This window comes from Callithrix jacchus, chromosome 1, assembly GCF_049354715.1.
Source record: "Callithrix jacchus isolate 240 chromosome 1, calJac240_pri, whole genome shotgun sequence".
Lineage (NCBI taxonomy): Eukaryota > Metazoa > Chordata > Mammalia > Primates > Cebidae > Callithrix > Callithrix jacchus.
The window spans coordinates 214,675,910-214,702,873 of NC_133502.1; the positions used below are offsets into that span (position 1 = coordinate 214,675,910).

Here is a 26,964-nt window from a genome sequence, read left to right on the forward strand (position 1 = left end):
GAGAGGCCAAAGAAGAGACCCAGAGCCAGTGAATGAGACGTGGGGTTTATTGGGGACCTGGATACGGGAGTGATCCAATGGCAGCCCACTGGACAGGAGAGACAACTCCATTTGCAAAAAGCATGCAATTTAGGCAGCGATCTTTATGGAGCCCCCTCCACCTAGCAACCCCCATTTAAGCCAGAAAAAAAGGGCCTGGCCCCCTGTACAGCCTGTCCCTTAGAACAGGCCAGGGGTTCAGATCTCTTCATAGATAACAAGTGACCCTCTGGTCGGTCCAGGTGGCTCACACCTGTAATCCCAGCACTTTGGGAGGCCGAGGTGGGCAGATCATGAGGTCAGGAGATCGAGAGACCAGCCTGGCCAACATGGTGAAACCCTGTCTCTACTAAAAATACAAAACTCAGCTGGGCGTGGTGACAGGCGCCTGTAGTCCCAGCTACTCCGGAGGCTGAAGCAGGAGAATCGCTCGAACCTGGGAGGCGGAGGTTGCAGTGAGCTGAGATCACGCCATTGCACTCCAGCTTGGGTGACAGAGCAAGTCTCCATCTCAAAAAAAAAAAAGGAGTTTGCACTTACCAAAAAACCCAGCAAATGTATTGTGCTCTCGGGTATTTATCCCACAGAAATAAAAACTATGTTCATATAAAATCCTGTACGCAAATGTTCATAGCAGTTGTATTCATAATAGCCAAAAACTGGAAACAAACCCAAATATTCTTCAGTGGGCAAATGGTTAAAGGAACTGTGGCACATGTATATTGTGGAGTGCTACTCAGCAGTAAGTAGGAAGCTGAGCACAGTGGCTCATACCTGTAATCCTAGCACTTTGAGTGGCTAAGAGGGGAGGATTGCTTAAGGCCAGGAGTTCAAGACCAGCCAGGGCAACATAGTGAGATCCTGTCTCTAAAAAAATTAAAAAGAATGCACTTTTTTTTTTAGATGAAGTTTCCCAGGCTGGAGTGCAATGGCATGATCATAGCTCACTGCAACTTCTGCCTCCCAGCTTCAAGCAATTCTCCTGCCTCAGCCTCCCAAAGAACTGGTGATACAGGCACCCACCACCATGCCCAGCTAATTTTTGTATTTTTAGTATATATGTGGGTTCATTATGTTGGCTAGGATGGTCTTGAATTCCTGACCTCAGGTGATCCACCCACCTCGGCCTCCCAAAGTGCTGGGATTACAGGCATGAGCCGCCATATCTGGCCACAATGCACTCTTGATATATGCAATAATTTGCAACAAGGAAATTATGCTGCATGAAGAAAAGGCAATCTATAAAAGTTACATATACTCTATGATTCATTTATAGAACAGCTTTTATTTTTTTTTTAATTTTCATTAAAAAAAATTTTTTTTTATCATCCAGCCCAAAATGTCATATAGAAGAGTTTTTAAATGACAAGATTGTCAAGATGGAGAACAGGTTAGTGATCACCAGGGTTTCGGGGCTGGGGAAGTGGTGCGTGTGGCTCTTCAGGGGTTGGGGAGCCTTGTGGACGTGAAGCAGTTCTGTACCTTGATTGCATTGATGGTAAGCCAAAGTTACACATGTGATAAAATTACATAGAACTACACACACCAGCTACTCAGGATGCTGAGGCTGGAGAATCGCTTGACCAGGGAGTTGGAGGTTGCAGTGAGCTGAGATAGTGCCACTGCACTCCAGCCTGGCCACAGAGCAAGACTCCATCTCACACAAACCAAAAAAAGACACACACACACACACACACGGGCTCTTGTGAAGCTGGTGAAATCTGAATAAGCTTTATAGATTGCAACAATATGGACTTCCTGGTTTTTGACATAACTATGCTGTAGTTAAGGCATTAACACGGGGAGAGGCTGGGAAAAGGTGCTCAGGAATTCCCTGTACATTTTCTTTTTACAACTTCCTGTGAGTCATTTAAAAATAAAAAGTTTTTTCTATAAAAGATACAGTTTGGCAGTTTATTTAAAAATTGGTCGCTGGGCGTGGTGGCTCTGCCTGTAACCACGGCACTTTGGGAGGCCGAGGCGGGTGGATCACGAGGTCAAGAGAATCACGAGGTCAAGAGATCGAGACCATCCTGGTCAACAAGGTGAAACCCCATCTCTACTAAAAATACAAAAAATTAGCTGGGCATGGTGGCGCGTGCCCGTAATCCCAGCTACTCGGGAGGCTGAGGCAGGAGAATTGCCTGAACCCAGGAGGCGGAGGTTGCGGTGAGCAGAGATCTCGCCATTGCCCTCCAGCCTGGGTAACAAGAGCGAAACTCCGTCTCAAAAAAAAAAAAAAAAAAAAAAAAATCCCATCATGCCCTGCGGCCAGGCACAGCAGCTCACGCCTGTAATCCCAGCACTTTGGGAGGTTGAGCCTGGCAGATACTTGAGATCAGAAGTTTGAGACCAGCCTTGCCAACATGATGAAACCCTGTCTCTACTAAAAATACAAACATTAGCCAGGTGCGGTGGCTCATACCTGTAATCCCAGGTATTTGGGAGGCTGAGGCAGGAGAATCACTTGAACCTGGAAGGCGGAGGTTGCTGTGAGCCAAGATTGTGCCATTGCACTCCAGGCTGGGCAACACAGTGAGACTTTATTTGTAAAAAAAAAAAAAAAAAAAAAAGATCAGTGCAGTGCAGGGTGGGGAGGGGTGTGAGGGAGGCCCAAGTAAGTTTCTGAGGGAGATAGATATGTTATCACCATTGCAGGGGAGCATTCTTATTTTTTTCTTTTTTGAGACAGAGTCTCACTCTGACACCTAGGCTAGAGTGCAGTGGCATGATCTCAGCTCACTGCAACCTCCACCTCTCAGGTTCAAGTGATTCTTCTGCCTCAGCCTCCTGAGTAGCTGGGATTACAGGCACGTGCCACTATGCCTAATTTTTGTATTTTTAGGAGAGGTGGGGTTTCACCATGTTGGCCAGGCTGATCTCGAACTCCTGACCTCACGATCCGCCCACTTCGGCCTCCCAAAATGCTGGGAATACAGGCGTGAGCTACCACACCTGGCCATACTGTGGAGCTTTCACAGGTGTGCATATATGTTAAAACACATTTGATATATTCTAAATAGGTGCATCTTGTTATGCATCAGAGATGCCCCAATAAAGTGGAAGAATCGAGCTGGGTAAGTTGACAGAGGGTGATGAGGAACAGGTGCTCCTTATTTAGGGTGCTGAGTCTGTCCAAGATTCTGCTCTAACAATTCCTCAGGGATTTCCACTCTTCTGACCAGATGGGTGGCTCCCAGGTTTCCTAAACCTGGGGCTCAGGGATTCATTGGATCAAACCGAATGGCATCCCTTGTGATGGGTCTGATCTCAGAAGAAATTATCCATTTGGGAGCAGCCTTCCCAAGCATCTGACCCTTTTTGCACAGATGAGGTCAGGGGAGCCCAGAGAGGTTACCTCCTTGCCCCAGGACACACAGCACAGCTAGGGTGAGCAGCTAATTCATGAACCGTGACGGGAGTGGGAGGAAGGTAAAGCTGCCTCTGTGTAGAGGTGGGAAGCTCAGCTCTGAAGGCCCTGCCATCTCAGCCATGGCAGATGACTCCTACAGACTTGGAGCTGCAAGCTAATAAAATTGCTTCCGTATGGATTTATAATTAGCAGATTCCGTGAAACCTGAGTCCAGCCCAGAACTCAGGAGCCAAGCACAGCAACTTCCACTCACCCCCACCACCTGCTTGGGGTATTCAGCTCAGAGGACTGGGGAGAGCTGGTTGGAAATTGTCAAGGACTTGTCCTATCCCTCGGAATCCAAACTTACTACCTCTTCCCTGGTGCTGCCTAATGGGGGCCTGGGATCCACATTCTACAAGGACCCATCCAAAGAGGAGGAGCTGTTTGCTTAGTCTGTAGAAGTGCAGGAGGAAGGGCAGAGAGTAGCACTGTCGCTGTCTCAGTCACAGGGACGTCAAAAGACAGAGCAGGGTCCGGTTTTCCCTTGAGTTCTCTCCTGGACTCCACGGCTGTCCTTCTGTCCCTACCCAAATCCTACCAAGGCCCTGTCCATCACCTTCACTGCGTCTCTGGTCCTTCCCCTTTCGAGATCTCAGCTGTCCCAGAGCTTCAAATATTATCATTGCCTAGCATAGCAGAAAGCCTGCCACAGGTTTTTTTGCTTAAAATGACTGACGAGGCAAGGCTAATGGATTTACGTGGCCAAAAAAAAAAAAAAGCAAAAAGAGAGTCTTCATTAGACTCAGACAGCAAAAGATTAAAGATGCCTGCTCCCTGCCTCCTGCATCCTTATCCCACAGGATGACACTGAAAAAAAATAACAGCTCACCCTGTTGCTGAGCTGCAGCTGTACCCTCAGGCAGAGGACCAGGCAGGAGCCCCAAAGCTCACCAGAGCTGAGGGCCAGGAGAATCTCTCAGAAGATGGGAGGTGGGGACAGGGCCATGTGGCAGCGACTCGAAAACCTCCCATGCTCTCGTGTTCTGGGAGGATCACGGGGAGTTCTGCGAAGGTTTAGATCAGCAGCGGGGAAGCTGGGCCTCTGGATGCGGGCAAGGGCTGTGGGACGCTGGCTCCGCTCTGAACGGTTCCCCCACAGTGAGCGACAGCCAACCCCACTTCTCTTCTCAGTGGTTTACAATACAAAGGTTTATTCCCTGTCTGGGATCCCTGTTGGCTGAGGGCGGGCGGTGGCTCAGCTCCCTGCTTCTTCCTCATTCAGGGGCCAGCCACACAGAGCAGCCCCCAGTGGTCTGTGCTGCTCTCCCAGGCTGCGCGACAGCAGAACCATCCAAAGGCTCTTCAAGCCTCTGCTCAGAGTGGCCCCCGCCCGTCCAGTGGCCAGACCAACAGTGCAGGGCGGGAGGGAGTCTAATCCTTTCCAATCCAGGCAGCAAGTATTTGGGAGCAAACATTTGCTTTATCTGCTCTGATAACTGACAACTCCAGCACGGATACCTGCAGCCCCTTCCTCCCCCAGAGCGCCCGACCTGGATACCGCGTGGCCTGCGACTCAGCCCTACCAGAGGCGTCCCAGGCAGCTGGCATGGAACCCCCCTGCATTCTGCATTGCCTCTAGCTCAAACTTCCTGTCCCCATTCTGGTTGAGGGCAAGAGCTTGTATTCCGTGGCCCCAGCCCCCAACCCAGAGGTCATGCCAGATTCCCTTTCTCCCTCCCTCCCCACAGCCAGTCTGTCAGCAAGCTCTTCTGTGTCCTCATCAGAGTCACACTGCTGCCCCTCGGCTTCCTGCCCCCAATCCATCCTCTGCACAGCAGTGAAGACGGCTTTACGAAGATTCTTCTCTGTGTGAAACTGTTCAGAGCTTCCATTAGTCTCCCTGTGGTGGCCTCAAGCCTTCCCCACCTCATCTCCCTCCAATCTCCCCCTCGGCCACCTCGCCTCTTGCTGGCCTTGAATCTGCCAACATTGGCAAAATATTGCTCCTGGCCAGGCACGGTGGCTCATGCCTGGAATCCCAGCACTTTGGGAGGCTGAGGAGGGAGGATCACTTAAGGTCAGGAGTTCGAGAGCAGCCTGGTCAACACGGTAAAACCGCATCTCTACTGAAAATACCAAAATTAGGAGTGGTGGCAGGCACCTGCAATCCCAGCTACTTGGGAGTCTGAGGCAGGAGAATCGCTTGAGGCCGGGAGGCAAGCGAGTGGAGATGGCACCACTGCGCTTCTAGCCTGGGGGACAAGAGCGAGACTCCATTTCAAAAACAAACAAAAAAAAATACTGCTCTTGACAGTGGACGCCTCATCCCTTCTATGAACACGGAGCACAAAGCAGGTGCCCAGTAAATAACCAGGCGAGTGAATAGTAGGACTGCCAAACTCCTTCCCCTCCTTGCTGTGTGCTGGGTGGGGTGCGGGTCACAAAAATGGATCCCACCTTTACTGGCCCTCCAGCAGCTGAGTCTATTTGGTTTTTGTGGTTGTTGTTTTGTTTTTGTGGCCCAGGCTGGAGTGCAGTGGCACAATCTCGGCTCACCGCAACCTCTGCCTCCCGTGTTCAAGAGATTCTCCTGCCTCAGCCTCCCGAGTAGCTGGGATTACAGGCACGCGCCACCACCACGCCCAGCTAATTCTGTATTTTTAGTAGAGACGGGGTTTCACCATGTTGGTCAGGCTGGTTATACTCCTGACCTCAGGTGATTAGCCCGCCTGATCACCTGAGGTCAGGGATTACAGGTGTGAGCCGCTGAGCCCAGTCCGTTTATATTTTGAGCCAGTATCTCACTGTGTGGCTCAGGCTGGAGTGCGATGGCAGGATCACAGCTCATGGCAACCCTGCTCCCCGGGCCTCAGGCGATCCTCCCACCTCAGCCTTCCGAGTCCCTGGGACCACAAGCACGTGCCACCTCCTGGCAACTCACGTGCTGTAGCCTTGACTGAAAGTTAGTCCCGTGCTCCCACTCACCCTGTAGCAAAACCATCCAAGCTCTCACTTCGACTCATTCATTCATTCACCTTCTCACTCATTCATTCTGTAAGCAGTCACTGAACTACAAATCATCGGAAGATTTTATTAAGGGTTTTCCTGCAGTCGAAGGGACAAACCCCATTTCACCTTCCCTGAAGTCAGGGTGTGACAACCACCGCTGCAGGGCCCGGGTGAGGCCAGAGAGGAGGACGCTGCTGCCCAGGGGCAGTGCTGGGCTCAGTCCTGGAGCTGGCTGGAATATGGCTCGGCCTTGTCCAGTGGAGGCCCACGGTTCACGGACGTGTAAGAAGGCTCTGAGGCCCCCAGTGACTTGGGAACTGCCTCCTGAGTGATCTGGGAGTCGTGAGTAGTTTCCCCGTCAGAACTCCCCATGTCCCTGGCCAAGGGGATGGAGAGACCCAGAATTAGGGAAGCAGAGCAAACCCAGACTCCTTCAGCTGCTTGCGGACCTTCATGTTCAGACATCAACAGACATCGTCTTCGTAGACATTAATCAAATAATCTTTCTGGAGCACTGACCCTGTGCTAGGCCCTGGGAATAAGGAAGAGGTGCACCTTTTTGAACAATGTGAACAACTTAAGGTCTTACTGGGAGCTGGACAATTTGAGGCCATTGTCCCATGTTCCTAAAGAACTAAGATTGCTGGGGGAGACCAACTGCAACAATGACCACGCAGCATGGACAAGTGCAGAGGGGAGCTACAGGTAGGCTTCCTGGAGGAGGCGGCAGCTCATGTGGCCCTAAAGAAGGAGTGTGGGCCGGGCACAGTGGCTCACACCTGTGATCCCAGCACTTTGGGAGGCCGAGACAGGTGGATTACCTGAGGTCACGAGTTTGAGACCAGCCTGGCCAACGTGGTGAAACCCTGTCTCTACTAAAAATAATTTTAAAAAAATAGCCAGCCATGGTGGTGCATGCCTGTAATCCCAGCTACTCGGGAGGTTGAGGCAGGAGAATCTTGAACCTGGGTGGCGGAGGTTGTGGTGAGCCGAGATGGTGCCACTGCACTCCAGCCTGGGCAACAAGAGTGAAACTCTGTCTCAAACAACAAGAGGAGTGTGGGGGAAGAGAAAGGCATTCAGGTGTGAAGTCTGTACTTGGTTGGTGGGAGGCAGGAAGGGCTGAGGAGTATCGGGCAACAGAGCAGATTGGAGTTTAGTGCAGCTGGAGCCGGAACAGAGGGAGGATGGCAGGCGGGATATGTGAAAAGCTGGGCTAAATTCAGATGACTGAAGATAACAGGGTCTTCGTGCCAGACTGGGGCACTGCCCAAAAGGAAGGAGGGCCATTGCCACGTTCCGACTGCTCCTGGGTGCAGCCAGGCAGTTTCTGGGCAGCTGTTATCACCTGTTGTGTTTTTGTTAAACTGAAATGTCAGAGTCAACCTGATTTGCAAGTTCTCATAATCCTCCCTGACTCCATCTCCCCGGCCCCGAACTCTCTTTTCCGGCCTGGTTAGTTTCCAGGTATCCGTGTCATTATACTTAAAGACGACACTTTTCTATCTGCTCCACCCCTACCCACACTGGGACCTCTCTCGGTCTTCAAAGTCCCCTGGGCCTCCCTGCCTCCCTGCCTCTCACTAAGGAGCACTCTGCTGATGAGAGTTTGCTCACACTGACCCTTCCTCCAGGAAGGCCACCTGACACCCCAGGCAGCACCCACTCTGCCCTCCTCTAGATTCCCATGGCACCTTGGTTCATCCCTGCCTGGTCCTTCCAGGGGTTGGTGGGCTGTGGGCTCACCTGTCTTGCCCACTCACAGCCCTGCTAACCCTGGTGTACCCCCGGGAGACCTGGAGTCCTCATCCAAAGCCAACACTAATCAGAGGTGTCAGTGGAGTCCCGAGTCCCAGGTTCTAGGCCCAGCTCTAGGTGCTGGTGCCAGGCTATGTCACCTTGGGCCACTCTGACCCCCTCTGGGCTTCAGTTTCCCCATCTGTACTGCAAGTGACTATATTATAATGACAATAAAAGCAAATACTTGTTGATTTTCTGAGCACTGCTCTTCTTTTTCCGAGACAGAGTCTCACTCTGTCTCCCAGGCTGGAGTGCAGTGGTGTAATCTCGGCTCACTGCAACCTCTGCTTCCTGGGTTCAAGCGATTCTCCTGCCTCAGCCTCCTGAGTAGCTGGGACCACAGGCACCCACCACAGCACCTGGCTAATTTTTGTATTTTTAGTAAAGACAGGGTTTCACCATATTGACCAGGCTGGCCTCGAACTCCTGACTTTGTGATTTGCCTGCCTTGGCCTCCCAAAGTGCTGGGATTACAGGCGTGAGCCACCGCACCCAGCCTCTAGAGACTTTACAGAGATCATTCCACTTAACCTTCACAACTCCATGAGATGACTAATATTTACTATTTCCATTTTCCTGATGAGGAAACTGAAGAATAGAAGGATAGCAAGCCATGCCACTTTGAGTGTCAGAGCTGAGATCTGAGTCGGCCATCTGCCCACAAGGCCCCTGCTGAGCCCTCCCCTCCCCAGCTGAGCAACTTGACTTTGATGACCCTCCCAGTTTGAAATCCCAGGACTCTGCTCCCCCTTCACCAGAGCCGCCCCCCCGCCCCGCCTGCCGGGCAGGCAGAGGGGTAGCCTCCTTGCCTCCCAGGCTTCCCCCGCCTCAGAGGACCCAGCTTCTGAGTCCCTGTGGGCCGAATGTGTCTGGCGTGTCCCTGGGGTCCAGCCCTCCCAACCGGCGGGTACTTACAGGAGGCTGAGGACAATGGCACCAGCAAAACCCACAAGTAGAAAGAAGGGCAGGGAGCCCAGGATGGAAGTGATGACAATCATGCCTCCGCTCCGCCGGCCTGGCCACGTGTCGATCGCCGAGTACGGAGTGACTGCGGTGGGACACCGCCTGTTACTCCCCAGACACCGCGCCACCCTCGTACGTCTCCCAGGAGGCGGCCGGTGTCTCCCCAACCCTGGCTGCCAGGGATCCAGAGATGACCCTGGGACCCAGTACGGCGACTTCTCCCAGGTTTTAGGCACAATTACCTTGTTTTCCCCACATTCCACTTCCCACCTGTCTTCTGTGTGTTTCTGGCCACTTCCTCTTTTAAATCTTTTTTTTTTTTTTTGCATTATTTTCTGTTATTGTTTTTGAGACAGAGTCTTGCTCTGTCACCCAGGATGGTACCATCCTGGCTCACTGCAGCCTCAAACTCAGGCTCAAGCAATCCTCCCACCCCAGCCTCCCGAGCAGCTGGGACTACAGGTGCATGTCACCATGCCCAGCTAATTTGTTGTACTTTTTTTTGTAGAGATGGGTTTCACCATGTTGCCCATAATGGTCTTGAACTCAGGCTCAAGCAATCCTCCTGCCTCAGCCTCCCAACGTGTTGAGATTACAGGTGTGAGCCACCAGGGCACCTGGCCTTTGCATAATTTTAAATCATAAAGGGACTCAAGTCTTCTGGTGAAATGGCTAGCATACGGATTCTACACAAAGGCGAGGCAAAGGGCCCTGGTCCGACGGGGCCAGGTGGACGGTGGCTGTCACTCTTCCAGGGCTGGCCTCACCCTTTGGAACTAAGTGAATGGATGATGTATGGGTCCTACTGTGGCCAGCCACTTGCAGCTACTGTCCCAGGTCCCCTGGAGACCCCATTCTGCAGATCACTGACTGCACTCAGGGAGCCTGAGTCCCCGGCCAAGGACACACAGAATCCAGGCTCAAGCCGGGCCGACCTGGTCCTGAGGTGCATGCTGTTCCCAAGGGCCCTGCGGTCCCCCCCACCAAGAGAGGTGGACCTCGTGCTTCTGCCTGGGTTCCCCAAAGGAACCCTGCTGTGGAGGCCCTCAAGAATTCTTCCCTCTTCTCAGCTGAGGAAACCGAAGTCCCAAGGGTTCCCCGGCTGTTTCTGTAAAACCACACTGCGTGGGAATGCCACAGGAGCGGGGCAGGGAGTAAAAATGGGAGGAATCACCCCAGCCACACACACTGCCACACTCTCACACACCACACAACACACCAACTCAAACACACACTGCCACACTTACACCAGTCACCACACATACCAAGTCACTCACACACTCACGCTCACACACCACACACATCACACACCAACTCAAACTCACATACACACACACTGCCACAGTCTCATACCACACACACCACACATACCAACTCACACATTCACACTCACACCACACATCACACACCAACTCACACACACTGCCACACTCTAACACATACCAACACACACACCCTTACACTCACACATCAACTCAAACTCACACACCACACACCACACATACCAACTCACACACATACCCTTACACTCACACATCAACTCAAACTCACACACCACACACCACACATACCAACTCACACACATACCCTTACACTCACACATCAACTCAAACTCACACTACCACACACCACACATGCCAACTCACACACATATACTCACACACCATATGCCACGCACCAACTCAAACTCACACACCACACACCACACATACCAACTCACACACACACCACACACATCACAAACACACACACTGCCACACTCATACTACACATCACATAATATACACTCACATCCACCACACAGACACCACATATGCTCTTACGCACCACACATATCACCCTCGACACACACCACACATACCAACTCACACTCACCACACACCACACACAGCAACTCACACACCACACATACTACACATACCACATACCACACACATACTCTCACAGTCACACACTACATCCCACACACACTAAACACATACCACACACCAACTTGCACACACATACCATGTACCACACACAACACACCAACTCACACACACACGCTCACACCACACAATACACAGTCACATACACCACACATCACACATACTACACACATCACACACCACACACACACAACTCAAACTCACACACACAGCCACACTCTCACAGCACACACCACACAATATACACTCTCACATACACCACTCACCACAAACTCACACACCACACATCTATCACACACCACACACATCACACACTCACCACACACATCACACACCAACTCAAACACACAGCCACACTCTCACAACACACCACACACAATACACACTCACATACACCACACACCACACACTCTCACACACCACACATCTATCAAACATCACACACCACACATCACACACACTCACACCACACATCTATCACACACCACACACATTGCATACCAACTCAAACTCACACACACATTGCCACACTCTCACACCATACACCACACACCACACACTCTCACACACCACACATCTATCAAACATCACACATCACACACCAACTCATATACTCACCCACCACACACACTCTCACACCACACATCTATCACACACCACACACATTGCACACCAACTCAAACTCACACACACATTGCCACACTCTCACACCATACACCACACAATACACACTCTCACATACACCACACACCAACTATCACATACCACACACATCACACATCACACACCAACTCAAACTCACACACACTGCCACACTCACACCACACACCACACACAGTCCACACTCTCACATACACCACACACACTCCCACACACCACACACCACATACCAACACACATCACACACTCATACACCACACACTACACACACCAACTCATGCTCACAGTCACAGATGAAGCTTCACTCACCCACCCTCACCTCCTGCTGTGTGGCCAGTTCCTAACAGACCATGGATTGGTACTGGTCCGTGGCCCTGGGGTTGGGGACCTCTGAGATACACCACACACTGTCACACTCATACACATCACACTCCTCACAGACTCTCCACACGCCACATTCCACACACATTCTCACACTCATCACATACCACACACTCTCACACACACACATACACAGCACCATAAACTACATACACACACACTGAAGAAGAAAACTACATAACAGTACGCGTAATTTGTAGCAGTTGTTATATAATAAGGTATGTTTTGCTGTGTTGCGTGCTGTTTAATATAATACCTCCTCCCCAGCTCTGCTTAAGCCAAAATAAATATTAACTGTCTCTCAGTAAACCATTTAACCGTATCTGTCCTCCCACACTCGTAGCAAGGTTCCCAGCCATCTAAGGGTTCCTGTTTTTCTTGCTGGCCAACTGCCAGGTCACAGGGCAAATAAACCTGAAAACTGCAAAATGTGTTTCTCGAAATGCTGTTTTTCAAATGTAAAGTACATCACGCAACACGCCGCAGGTGAGCTAACTGCGCTGTGTGGTTAGTTGTGTAAAATCGCCTGCTGCTTCATCATGCTGTATCACGAAGGTGCATAAAAGGCACCCCTTGTGGGGTGGGGAGTTGGGGAGAGATAGCTTGGGGAGAAATGCCAGATATAGGTGAAGGGGAGGAAGGCAGCAAATCACACTGCCACGTGTGTACCTATGCAACTATCTTGCATGTTCTGCACGTGTACCCCAAAACCTAAAATGCAATAAAAAAAATTAAAACAGGAGAAAGAAAAGGCACCCCTTTCCTTTGTGCTGTGCTCAGTTTTCAAATTTGAATCCACTGAGCCCATGCACCTAAATAAAATCCTCCTGTGTCACTCATTGGTCTCTGCGGTCTCCTGATATCCGCGACAATACCACACACACACTCACACACACACACACACGCTCACATACACACACCCCACAGCAGGCACAGGCACTCACATACTCACACATCTGATATCCGTGACAGTACCACACACACACACACACACACACACCACAGCAGGCACAGGCACTCACATACCACATACTCACACATCTGATATCCGTGACAGTACCACACACACACACACACACACACCAGCAGGCACAGGCACTCACGTACTCACACATCTGATATCCGTGACAATACCACACACACACACACACACACACCCCACAGCAGGCACAGGCACTCACATACTCACACATCTGATATCCGTGACAGTACCACACACACACACACACACACACACACCACAGCAGGCACAGGCACTCACATACTCACACATCTGATATCCGCGACAGTACCACACACACACACACACACACACACACCACAGCAGGCACAGGCACTCACATACCACATACTCACACATCTGATATCCGTGACAGTACCACACACACACACACACACACACCAGCAGGCACAGGCACTCACGTACTCACACATCTGATATCCGTGACAATACCACACACACACACACACACACCCCACAGCAGGCACAGGCACTCACATACTCACACATCTGATATCCGTGACAGTACCACACACACACACACACACACACACACACCACAGCAGGCACAGGCACTCACATACTCACACATCTGATATCCGCGACAGTACCACACACACACACACACACACACACACACCACAGCAGGCACAGGCACTCACATACTCACACATCTGATATCCGCGACAATACCACACACACACACACACACACACCACAGCAGGCACAGGCACTCACATACTCACACATCTGATATCCGTGACAGTACCACACACACACACACACACACCCCACAGCAGGCACAGGCACTCACATACTCACACATCTGATATCCGTGACAATACCACACACACACACACACACCCCAGCAGGCACAGGCACTCACATACTCACACATCTGATATCCGTGACAGTACCACACACACACACACCCCAGCAGGCACAGGCACTCACATACTCACACATCTGATATCCGTGACAATACCACACACACACACACACACACCACAGCAGGCACAGGCACTCACATACCACATATTCACACATCTGATATCCGCGACAATACCACACACACACACACACACACACACACCCCAGCAGGCACAGGCACTCACATACTCACACATCTGATATCCGTGACAATACCACACACACACACACACACACCCCAGCAGGCACAGGCACTCACATACTCACACATCTGATATCCGTGACAATACCACACACACACACACACACACACACACCACAGCAGGCACAGGCACTCACATACTCACACATCTGATATCCGCGACAGTACCACACACACACACACACACACACCACAGCAGGCACAGGCACTCACATACCACATATTCACACATCTGATATCCGCGACAATACCACACACACACACACACACACACACCACAGCAGGCACAGGCACTCACATACCCCATATTCACACATCTGATATCCGTGACAATACCACACACACACACACACACACACACACCACAGCAGGCACAGGCACTCACATACCACATACTCACACATCTGATATCCGTGACAATACCACACACACACACACACACCACAGCAGGCACAGGCACTCACATACTCACACATCTGATATCCGTGACAGTACCACACACACACTCACACACACACACACCACAGCAGGCACAGGCACTCACATACCACATACTCACACATCTGATATCCGCGACAGTACCACACACACACACACACACACACACCCCACAGCAGGCACAGGCACTCACATACTCACACATCTGATATCCGTGACAGTACCACACACACACACACACACACACACCACAGCAGGCACAGGCACTCACATACTCACACATCTGATATCCGTGACAGTACCACACACACACACACACACACACACACACCACAGCAGGCACAGGCACTCACATACCACATACTCACACATCTGATATCCGTGACAGTACCACACACACACACACACACACACACACCACAGCAGGCACAGGCACTCACATACTCACACATCTGATATCCGTGACAATACCACACACACACACACACACACACACACACACCACAGCAGGCACAGGCACTCACATACCACATACTCACACATCTGATATCCGCGACAATACCACACACACACACACACACACACCCCCCACAGCAGGCACAGGCACTCACATACTCACACATCTGATATCCGTGACAGTACCACACACACACTCACACACACACACACCACAGCAGGCACAGGCACTCACATACCACATACTCACACATCTGATATCCGCGACAATACCACACACACACACACACACACACACCCCCCACAGCAGGCACAGGCACTCACATACTCACACATCTGATATCCGTGACAGTACCACACACACACACACACACACCACAGCAGGCACAGGCACTCACATACCACATACTCACACATCTGATATCCGTGACAATACCACACACACACACACACACACACACACACACACCACAGCAGGCACAGGCACTCACATACTCACACATCTGATATCCGTGACAGTACCACACACACACACACACACACACACACACCACAGCAGGCACAGGCACTCACATACCACATACTCACACATCTGATATCCGTGACAGTACCACACACACACACACACACACACACCACAGCAGGCACAGGCACTCACATACCACATACTCACACATCTGATATCCGTGACAATACCACACACACACACACACACACACACACACACACACCACAGCAGGCACAGGCACTCACATACCACATACTCACACATCTGATATCCGTGACAATACCACACACACACACACACACACACACCACAGCAGGCACAGGCACTCACATACTACATACTCACACATCTGATATCCGTGACAATACCACACACACACACACACACACACACACACCCCACAGCAGGCACAGGCACTCACATACTCACACATCTGATATCCGCGACAATACCACACACACACACACACACCACAGCAGGCACAGGCACTCACATACTCACACATCTGATATCCGTGACAGTACCACACACACACACACACACCACAGCAGGCACAGGCACTCACATACTCACACATCTGATATCCGTGACAATACCACACACACACACACACACACACCACAGCAGGCACAGGCACTCACATACTCACACATCTGATATCCGTGACAATACCACACACACACACACACACACACACACACCCCACAGCAGGCACAGGCACTCACATACTCACACATCTGATATCCGCGACAATACCACACACACACTCACACACACACACACACACCACAGCAGGCACAGGCACTCACATACTCACACATCTGATATCCGTGACAATACCCCCCCACACACACACACACACACCCCACAGCAGGCACAGGCACTCACATACCACATACTCACACATCTGATATCCGTGACAATACCATCCCACACACACACACACACACCCCACAGCAGGCACAGGCACTCACGTACTCACACACACAAGGCTCTCTACCATCCACTCATGAGTGACCTCAGGCAACCTTTTGCAGCCCCCACACCCCTGGGGTACACGTGGAGGCTCTGCAGGTGAAATGCACAGTCTCCTGACACCCATCCTGCCAGACAGCCTCGTCGTGGGGGCCAAGGTGTGGTGGGAGGGGGTCTTCTGTTAGGGTGTCATTCACTCGAAATTACCATCAAAGTCCCTGGCGTGGCCCCTGCCATTCCGCAGACTTTGGGTCTCTGCTGAGCAAGGAACAGGGCAGGACCCTGGCTTTCCACTCTCAGGAAAGCCACCCAGGTGCTAGGGGGTAGGAGTGCGGGGAGGGAGAGCAGTTCTTTGCTAACTTCTCCGTCTTAGTTTTAGGCCTTAGGGCCATCTTACCTGGCCACAGTTGCTTGCTGCTGTGAGGATCTAGCAAAGGGGCCGGTTAGGACCTAGATGCCAGGTCAGCTCCGCGTGCCCTTGACGCCAACCCACCGTAAGGGCTGGAGAGGGCCGGTTAGGACCTAGATGCCAGGTCAGCTCCATGTGCCCTTGATGCCAACCCACCGTAAGGGCTGGAGAGGGCCGGTTAGGACCTAGATGCCAGGTCAGCTCCGCGTGCCCTTGATGCCAACCCACCGTAAGGGCTGGAGAGACAGAGAGACAGGCTGGCTTAGATCTCCACTTGCACCCATCCCCAGTCCAAATGCCACCAAAACCTCCACCTTGATCTGTTCCCACACCTGGCCCTCAAGGATGGAGGGAGTATGGAGAACGTTCCAGGGTCAATGCTTTAAGGAGTGTTTTCCTCATCACCACCTGGCCTGGGAGGCTTCCACAGGGACAGATAAGCCTTGGTGCTCACGGCCATGCCTGGCGCTGCCTTCTCGGGGCCCCTGGAGCATCACCCCACCACTGCCCACCACTTACGCTGGTTGGTGCGGATGGGGTCCGACCACAGGGTCTGGTCCTCTACCAAGCCTGTGGACATGTTGACTAGGACGTACTTGAACCTGGAAGGAGACAGAGCCAGGATGACTTCTATGTTTCCTGCAAGCCCCAGCCACAGGGAGGCAGGGTGGGGCTGGGGACACAGGCTGCAGATGTAGGAGGGCCTGGGGGTGAGGGAGGGGCCAGTCCTTCCAGGTGGTGGAAAGAAAGGAAGAAAAGAAAGAAAGAAAGAGGCACGCCTATAATCCCAGCACTTTGGAGGCGGGTGGATCACGAGGTCAAGAGATCGAGACCATCCTGGTCAACAAGGTGAAACCCCGTCTCTACTAAAAATACAAAAAATTAGCTGGGCATGGTGGCGCGTGCCTGTAATCCCAGCTACTCAGGAGGCTGAGGCAGGAGAATTGCCTGAACCCAGGAGGCGGAGGTTGCGGTGAGCCGAGATCGCGTCATTGCACTCCAGCCTGGGTAACAAGAGCAAAACTCTGTCTCAAAAAAAAAGAAAAGAAAGAAAGGAGGGAGGGAGGGAAAGAAAAGAACTGGAATAATATCCACCCTGAACCCTGCTGCCCTTGTACAGGAGATATATTTTAAGTGCAGAAACCCTGGAACAAGTGTTTCTAATCACAAAAGAAGATTGGGCAATGCATTGGCCAGGCAGGGTGGCTCACGCCTGTAATCCCAGCACTTTGGGAGGCCAAGGCAGGCGGATCACGAGCTCAAGAGATCGAGACCATCTTGCCTAACATGGTGAAACCCTGTCTCTACTAAAAATACAAAAAATAGCCAGGCATCGGGGTGTGTGCCTGTAATCCCAGCTACTCAGGAGACTGGGCCAGGAGAATTGCTGGAACGTGGGAGGCTCAGGTTGCAGTGAGCCGAGATCAAGCCACTGCACTCCAGCCTGGCGACAGAGCGAAATTCCATCTCAAAAATAAATGAATAAACAAAAATAAAGAAGATTGGGCAATGCATTACAAAATATCCACAGCCTTCTGAAGGCCTCCTACTCAGTCAGTTTAAAATGATGGATGTTGGGCCAGCCGCGGTGGCTCACGCCTGTAATCCCAGCACTTTGGGAGGCTGAGGCGGGTGGATCACGAGGTCAAGAGATCAAGACCATCCTGGTCAACATGGTGAAACCCCATCTCTACTAAAAATACAAAAAAATTAGCTGGGCATGGTGGCGCGTGCCTGTAATCCCAGCTACTCAGGAGGCTGAGGCAGGAGAATTATCCTGAACCCAGGAGGCAGAGGTTGTGGTGAGCCGAGATCGCGCCATTGCACTCCAGCCTGGGTGACAAGAGCGAAACTCTGTCTCAAAATAAATAAATAAATAAAAATAAAATTATGGCTGTCCTGACTACAAAGACATCTACAGCCTGTAGCTTAACACGCAAGTAAAAACTAAGATCCTTGAACTCTCATCCAGGCCAGGAGCAGTGGCTCATGCCTGTAAGCCCAGCACTTTGGTAGGCCGAGGCAGGTGTATCACTTGAGGTCAGGGGTTCAAGACCAGCTTGGCCAACATGGTGAAACCCCATCTCTACTAAAAATACAAAAATTAGCCAGGCATGGAGGCGCATGTCTGTAGTTCCAGCTACTCGGGAGGCTGAGGCAGGAGAGTCGCTGAAACCCAGGAGGTGGAGGTTGCAGTGAGCAAATACTGTGCCACTGCACTGCAGCCTGGGTGACAAAGAGGGACTTCGTCTAAAAAACAAATAAAACAAAAAACTCTCATTCAGGTTGTGCTTAACCCCCTACTTTTTTCTGTTCCAAAATGAGATTTCCAGAGGCAGGGCTGACCCTGAGGTAAGGTGGGCTTGTAAATGAAAACAGAGGGCTGCCTTTGAGACCAAAGAGGAGGGAGGGGATTTTCCCCTCAAAAAACAAGGTCACAGGCAAGAGGCTGGACATGGAAATCGTGCAGAGACCCTTGTTCTGCCCAGTGGCTGAGGCCAAGGGAGGGCAAGCCCTCTATGAGGATGACAGGTGGGTGACAATCTGGGCCTGGAAGCTGCAGAGACCCCATCCTAGGCATCTCCATGGTACCAGAGTGGATATAACCTGAGGCTCTGGCACCAGGTAAGACCTGGCCATGGGTCAGGACTGGCGCTGGGCTTTACGTAGAGAAGATGCTTCAGGAAATGAGAGGGAATGGATTGAGGACCTGCTGGGGTTGGGGTGAGCAGCAGCAGGTCTAAGGAAAAAGCAGAAGGCGAGGCTGAGGACGGCCAGGCTTTGGCAGTGTTCCTGTTCATACCAGGCCCCTGCTTTCCCCTGGGCAACCTTCCCTCTCTGGGGCAGTTTCCTTTTCTATGAGACGAGGGGCTTTGGGTGGGTGACTTCCATACATGTAGATGGGCCAGAACCAGCTGCATAATTTGTGGGTCCCAGAGCAAAATGAAAATGTGGGCCCTTGTTCAACAATTAAGAATTTTGAGATGGGCCGGGCAGAGTGGCTCATGCCCGTAATCCCAGAACTGTGCAGGAGGCCAAGGCAGGCAGATCACTTGAGGTCAGGAGTTCAAGACCAGCTTGACCAACATGGTGAAACTCCGTCTCTACTAAAAACACAAAAAATTGTCTGGGCATGGTGGCTCACACCTGTAATCTCAGTACTTTGGGAGGCCAAGGCAGGTGGATCACCTGAGGTCGGGAGTTTGAGACCAGCCTGACCAACATGGAGAAAGCCCGTCTCTACTAAAAAAATAAAATTTGCCAGGTGTGGCGGTGCATGCCTAGAATCCCAGCTACTCGGGAGGCTAAGCCAGGAGAATCGCTTGAACCCGGGAGGCAGAGGTTGTGGTGAGCCGAGATTGCGCCACCGCACTCCAGCCTGGGCAAAAAGAGTGAAACCCCACCTCAAAAACAAAGCAAAACAACAACAACAAAAATCACACAAAAAATATTAGCCAGTCGTGGTGGCAGGTACCTGTAACCCCAGCTACTCAAGAGGCTGAGGCAGGACAATCACTTCAACCCGGGAGGCAGAAGTTACAGTGAGCTGAGATCGTGCCACTGTACTCCAGCCTGGGAGACAACAAGACTCTGTCTCAAAAAAAAAAAAAAAAAAAAAAGAATTTCACGATGGTACCTGCAGAGCATCGATCCAAGAGGGGCCCCTTCTGAACCTGAGACAGCGTGACCTGCCCGAGACCTGGGATGCTCTTAGCACATAGCTCTCAAGAAACGTGGCTGCTCCCACTGTGCTCCTCTCTCCCTGTCAGGACTGGGGCTCTCCAGTAGCAGCTTATTAACACCCACCTGTATTCCGTGGCTGCTGACAGGGGCGGGTTACAGAGCCCCTGGAAGTTGGGGTCCCACAGGCAGGTCCTGTTGACGCCCACCCTAACCAGGTATGCATTCAGGATCTGTGAGGCCTGGGACACATCCCCAATGGCATCCAGGCTGGGCAGGTCACTGCAGGGGATCAGGTCAAAGGCCACGGCTTTGTAGGGACCTGTCCTCCCACCCTCTGTTTGTTGGAACGTTGAGCTCAGTGGGGTCTTGGTACGGTCTTGCACTGAAGCGTTCCTGGAGCCGGCTGCAGAGGCAGTGCAGGGAGTGAGGCTCCTGGCCACTCCAGCTCAGCAGCACTCACTCAGCTATTCATCAGATGCCCCTGATTATCATTTCTGCCCCAGCCCTGTGCTGGGCACTGGGGTCACAGGCATGGGGCAAGCTCAGCCTCTGCCCTCCCAGTGCAATGGGGGACATGGACAAGGATCTCCCCCTACCCCCGCTTTGGGTGCTGTCTGACTCTCGCCTTACCTTGTGACATTCCTGCAACCCCCCATCCCAAAGACCTTTGTCACTTCATTGCTGAAAGCCCTAGATTCTCTCTTGTGTAAAATGGGAAAGGAGGGTCATATATCCAGGAGAAATAACATGGAGGCAGGTCCCAGATCTCCTCCTTTCTAGATGGGAGACTTTGGACAATTCACTCTACCTCTGCAGACCCTAGTCTTCTATGAAATGGGAGAGAAATTCCCTGCGGTGCCCAGAGATCAGGCATTTTAGTTTATTTGGTAGTAAGTAGTTTACTGACTACCTACTAGTCAATAAACACGTACTGAAAGAATAAAATGATGGCCCTGAATGAACTGTTGTAAAGGACTGGCTGCTAGAAATGCAAGAGTTGGGCCGGGCGTGGTGGCTCACACCTGGAATCCTGGCACTTTGGGAGGCCGAGGTGGGTGGATCACGAGGTCAAGAGTTCAAGACAAGCCTGGCCAACATGGTGAAACTCCGTCTCTACCAAAAATTTCAAAGTTAGCTGGGTGTGGTGACAGGTGCCTGTAATCCCAGCTACAGGAGGCTGAGGCAGGAGAATCGCTTGAATCCAGGAGGTGAAGGTTGCAGTGGGTCAAGATCGTGCTGCTGCACTCCAGCCTGGGCAACAGAGTGAGACTCCATCTCAAAAAAAAAAATTCGAGAGTTGATGATGGCTTCTCTCAGAAACTCAGGATCTCCTCCAGGGAGGGGGTCAGGGCTGGGCCAGAGCAGCATGTCTGAAAGTGTGGTTTTACCTCGGAAACACCAATCTTGAGCCACTTTTTGAAGCCTCAGGAAGGACACTGGGCTTGAGGACTAGAGAGGTCAGGTTCACTCTCCAGTACTGGGAGCTCCCAGAGAGTGACTCCACCACCCTGAGCCCGGATTCCCTGTTCTGTAATGGGGACTGGTAACAGCTACCTTGTAAGCTGGTTGTAGATATTGGCTCTATGGTGTGCAAAGTGCCTGGTATGATGTAGGTACTCAGTGATTGGTGGTGTGAATACTTCCCTCACTAACTGGATGTCTCTGCAAGGCAAGGACAGGTCTGTGGCTGCAGCACCCTGGGCCTGGAGTGGAGGCCAGGGCATGCTGATAAAGAGCCTGGGAGTTTAATTAGATGACTACAGCATGGAGCGTTCCTCTCCCTGCCTCCTTCCCTCCTCCCTACAGACAACTCAAAGCCCCTTTTGGAGTAGCCAGAGGGAAGCAAGACCCTTACCTGAGTCAACCAGGACATACAGGTAGACCTCATAGGTGCCAGTGAGGGCCTCTGAGCTGTCAAACATGCAGAGGGGCTTTTCCAAGGCCACAGTTGTGAGTGTGGGGTTGTTGGTGGCGAAGGTCACACTGGCCAGTTGGGGCTGCAGGTTCACAGCTGGAGGAGGTGGTGAGGATGGGAACTGACCCACCCACTCTGCATGCAGTTACTGAGCACCTGCTGTGTGCCAGGCACTGGGCTTCATCCTCCCCATGGGCCACCACATAACCTGTCTCAGACACTGCCCCCCACCCAATCATCCTGCTCAGAAATGGGGCAGTCGGGCCAAATTGCTGCCTTCTCTCCCAGCTGCAGACACTCAGATGCCAGGAACTCCATTGCCACTCCTTGCCATCTCGCCACTCCATTACTCAGCCCTCCTCCATCCCGCTGTCCTCCCTTGGACCCTAGTAACAAAACCTCTCCACACATGCAAATCTGACCACCTCCTTCTCCTGCGATGGCCCTTCCACGGTCCCCCAGCGCCCCCTGACTCAGTCCGGCCTCTCTGGAAAGGCAGTGGGGTCCTAAAGTTCTGGGCTTCGCTTTGTTGGATCTCCTGCCTCACCCCTCCCTCCACAGGTTTCCCTCACCCCTTGCTCCAGCCGATCCCATGGACTGGCAATTCCCAGGAAAGCCCAGGGCTGTCTCCCACCTCCATGAACTTGCCCATGCTGCTTGTTCGGCCGAAATATTTCTGTATCTGTCCCCATCCAGGCCTCACCATAGGTCTGGGGCTGGTCCCTTCTCTGCCCTCCCGCAGTCCCCCTGAGTGTTGGCTTCTTTCAACATACATCGCAGGGCGGCAGCCATCCGTGAGCCCCGCGATGTCCACCAGAGGATGCGCGTAAATGCCAGCTATCATTATTATTCATAACAGTAATATCTGGGTCCCCATCGCCAGGAATCAGGATCCTGGGCGCCTCAGGACACAGCTACCCCCTCTCTCCTGGCTCAGCCCCCTCCTGCCCTTCCCCGCCTACCCGAGCCGAACTGCAGGCAGCCGAAGGCCAGCAGGGCCCAGAGCGGAGGCATCGCCCGGGAGGAGCCGCCAGAGCGCGGGGCGGGCTGTCCAGCGGGCGGGTGCGGGTACCTGGCCTCTCCCGCCGGGCGCACCTGCCAGCTCTGGGCTAGGCGCGCCCCGCCCCCCCGCCCGCGCCAGCCAATCCGCGACCTCCTTGCGCGTCATTTGCATACGGCCCCGCCCCGCCCCGTGCGCGACTCCCGCGGGCGCAACCCAACTGCCAGACCTTCCGGAGCCCGCATCAAAGCGCCTACTGCGTGCTCAATGCCAGGGCAGCCCTTCCACAGTGTCTCTCACTAATGAGACCTTGGGGCAAGCCACTCCCCCTTGGAGCCTCAGTTTCCATGCTGTAAAAGGCCGCTAATTCCTACAACTATTTATGGAGGCCTTAATACGTGCCAAACGCTCACTGGGTTCTTGTGAAACAAAGTGGGTTGATCAGTCAAGGTGATATCCTGGGAAACAGTCCAGGCCTGGGAGCTATCCAAAGACCCTAGTATGTGACCCCTTCGGTTCACAGGTACAAGCCAAGGCCCAGGAGGCCTCGGGAGTGGGGAGGGTTATTGGAGCATGGCGGGAGTGGGGGTGCAGGGACAGGGACTCACACCCCGGCCGCACTTGGACTTCCTGGAAACACCGAGGCTGGTGGAACCCAGGAGTGCTGTGTGCTCAGCCCAGGGCTGCCTCCAAAGGATGGAGCAGGGCATTAATGCCTGCCTCCTAAAGGGGTGTTTAAAAATAGCGATGGACTCCTCGCCTGGACTGCGTGGTTCCTTCCTTCACAAGAATCTGTGCACATTTCTGAACGCACCTTAAATCAATTTTACATTTAAGAAATAAAAATGTCGGGCATGGTGGCTCACGCCTGTAATCTCAGCACTTTGGGAGGCTGAGGTGGGTGGATCACCTGACGTTGGGAGTTCGAGACCAGCCTGACCAACATGGAGAAACCCTGTCTCTACTAAAAATACAAAATGAGCCGGGTGTGGTGGTGCATGCCTGTAATCCCAGCTACTCGGGAGGCTGAGGCAGGAGAATCGCTTGAACCCGGGAGGCCGAGGTTGCAGAGAGTGGAGATCGTGGCATTGCACTCCAGCCTGGGCAACAAGAGTGAAACTGCACCTCAAAATAATAATAATAAATAGATAAATAAAATTCATCAAGGATAGGAGAAAAACCAATAGAGGCTGGGCAAGGAGGCTCATTCCCAACACTTTGGGAGGCCAAGGTGGGAGGACTCCTTGAGGCCAGGAGCCAGAGACCATTTTGGGTAAAATAGTAAGACCCCATCTCTACAAAAAAAAAAAAAAGCCGAGCCTGGTGGGGCGTGCCTTGTAGTCCCAGCATTGCTTGAGCCCAGGAGGTGGAGGCTATATGAGCTACGATTATGCATACCACTTTGAGCTATGATTAACACTGCAATAACAGAGCTAGACCCTGTCTCTTAGAAAAAGGAAAACGAAAATCAACAGAAACTAATTAATCTCTATATGAAGTTGATGACATAACCCACTTGCAGAAAAAAAAAAAGCTATCGAGTAACTATGGAACTGGGTTGTCCAGCTGTACCTTCTCAGTGGGGTACACTCTAAGGACTGGGAGACCTGTGACAGAACCCCAAACCTCATTAGCGAGTTTGTTATTGGCAGTGGGGAGGGCGGAGCCATTCTGAAGCAACTTTGGGTTGTCCCAAGACTGGTGGTACCAAAACCCAGATTCCCACTGTAGGATGAGGGAGATTTGGAACGGAGGAAGGAAATGCTGGGGTTTTGTTATTTGTAATCAGTTATGAAAAAATAAATTACCAAAACAAGAGTTTGAAGAAGAAGAAGAAAGAAGAGGAAGAAGGGGGAGGAGAAGAGGAAAGAAGAAAGAGGCTGGCCAGGAACGGTGGCTCATGCCTATAATCTCAGCACTTTGGGAGGCCGAGGTGGGCAGATCACTTGAGCACTTGAGATCAGGAGTTCAAGACCAGCCTGGCCAACATGGCAAAACCCCTTCTCTACTAAAAATACAAAAAAGTTAGCCGGGCTTGGTGCCGTGCGCCTGTAGTTCCAGCTACTTGAGTGGGTAGCTGAGGCAGGAGAATCGCTTGAACCAGAGAGGTGGAGTTTGCAGTGAGTCCAGACTGTGCCACTCCACTCCAGCCTGGGCAATAGAGCTAAATTGTCTCAAAAAAAAAAAAGGAAGGAAGGAAGGGAGTGAGGGAGGGAAAGAGGAAGGGAGGGAGGGAGGGAGGGAAAGAGGAAGGGAGGGAGGGAGGGAGAGAGGAAGGGAGGGAGAGAGGAAGGGAGGGAGGGAGGGAGAGAGGAAGGGAGGGAGGGAGGGAGGAAGGGAGGGAGGGAGGAAAAGAAAGAAAGAAAGAAAGAAAGAAAGAAAGAAAGAAAGAAAGAAAGAGAGAAAGAAAGAGAGAAAGAAAGAGAGAAAGAAAGAGAGAAAGAAGGAGAGAAAGAAGGAAAGAAAGAAATAACTATGCCCACCGAGAGGACCTGGAAGCAGTCATACACAGGAACACCTACCACTGTTAGATTATAAACTCCAGTTCCCAGTCAGAGACGGCCGACTGCAGAGCTGAGACAGGGAACATCAAGAGGATCCCGGGACATTTTATTGTGCCAGGAAGTAAAGGGGTGCTCGAAGAATGGTGGGAGTGTGAAAGGAGCTGCTAGCACAGAGCTGCTGGAAGGAGCTGCCAATGGCCAGGTCTGGGAACATTTGAGCACAAAATAAGTAATGGAAGTCATACATTTAGCTCCGTCACCGAGGCTGGAGCACAGTGGCACGATCTTGGCTCACTGCAACTTGAATCCTGGGTTCAAACGATTCTCCTGCCTCAGCCTCCCAAGTAGCTGGGACTACAGGCACCCGCACCATGTCCAGCCAATTTTTTTTTTTTTTTTTTGTATTTTTAGTAGAGTCGGGGTTTCACTATGTTAGTCAGGCTGGTCTCACACTCTTGGTCTTGTGATCCACCCACCTTGGTCTCCCAAAGTACTAGGATTACAGGTGTGAGCCACTGCACCAGCAACATTCAGCTTCTTGAAATCTATGAGTCAATATTGATACTTTAAAATATATGTACATAAATTTTTGAGACAGGGTCTCACTCTGTTACTCAGGCTGGAATGCAGTGGTGTGATCTCGGCTTACTGCAAACCTTACCTCGTGGGTTCAAATGATTCCCCTGCCTCAGCCTCCTGAGCGGCTGGAATTACAGGTGCCCACGACCATCTCTAGCTAATTTTTGTGTTTATACAAATATCATAAAATATGATGAGACACGGTTTCACCATGTTGGCCAGACTGGTC

The 26,964-nt window shown here is 51.9% G+C and overlaps 1 protein-coding gene across 1 annotated transcript; it reads right to left on the reverse strand.

The window, feature by feature from the left end:
• Positions 1-6,465: 6,465 nt before the first annotated feature.
• On the reverse strand, positions 6,466-23,730 carry UPK3A (uroplakin 3A). The gene is made up of 6 exons (XM_035273506.3): positions 23,615-23,730; positions 22,593-22,748; positions 20,861-21,140; positions 17,573-17,655; positions 9,119-9,251; positions 6,466-6,779 (listed from the first exon to the last, which is right to left on the reverse strand). Exons 1-6 carry the CDS (start codon positions 23,664-23,666, stop codon positions 6,620-6,622), a joined length of 864 nt encoding a protein of 287 aa, XP_035129397.2. The 5' UTR covers positions 23,667-23,730; the 3' UTR covers positions 6,466-6,619.
• Positions 23,731-26,964: the final 3,234 nt, after the last annotated feature.

Excerpts from the sequence above, each read along its gene's own strand:
- UPK3A (XM_035273506.3), bottom strand. The coding sequence starts at position 23,666 with ATGCCTCCGCTCTGGGCCCTGCTGGCCTTCGGCTGCCTGCAGTTCGGC. Across the intron at positions 22,749-23,614 it reads CTGCCTGCAGTTCGGCTCGG|CTGTGAACCTGCAGCCCCAA; the intron begins GTAGGCGGGGAA and ends CACCTCCTCCAG. Across the intron at positions 21,141-22,592 it reads GTATGTCCTGGTTGACTCAG|CCGGCTCCAGGAACGCTTCA; the intron begins GTAAGGGTCTTG and ends CTGCCTCTGCAG.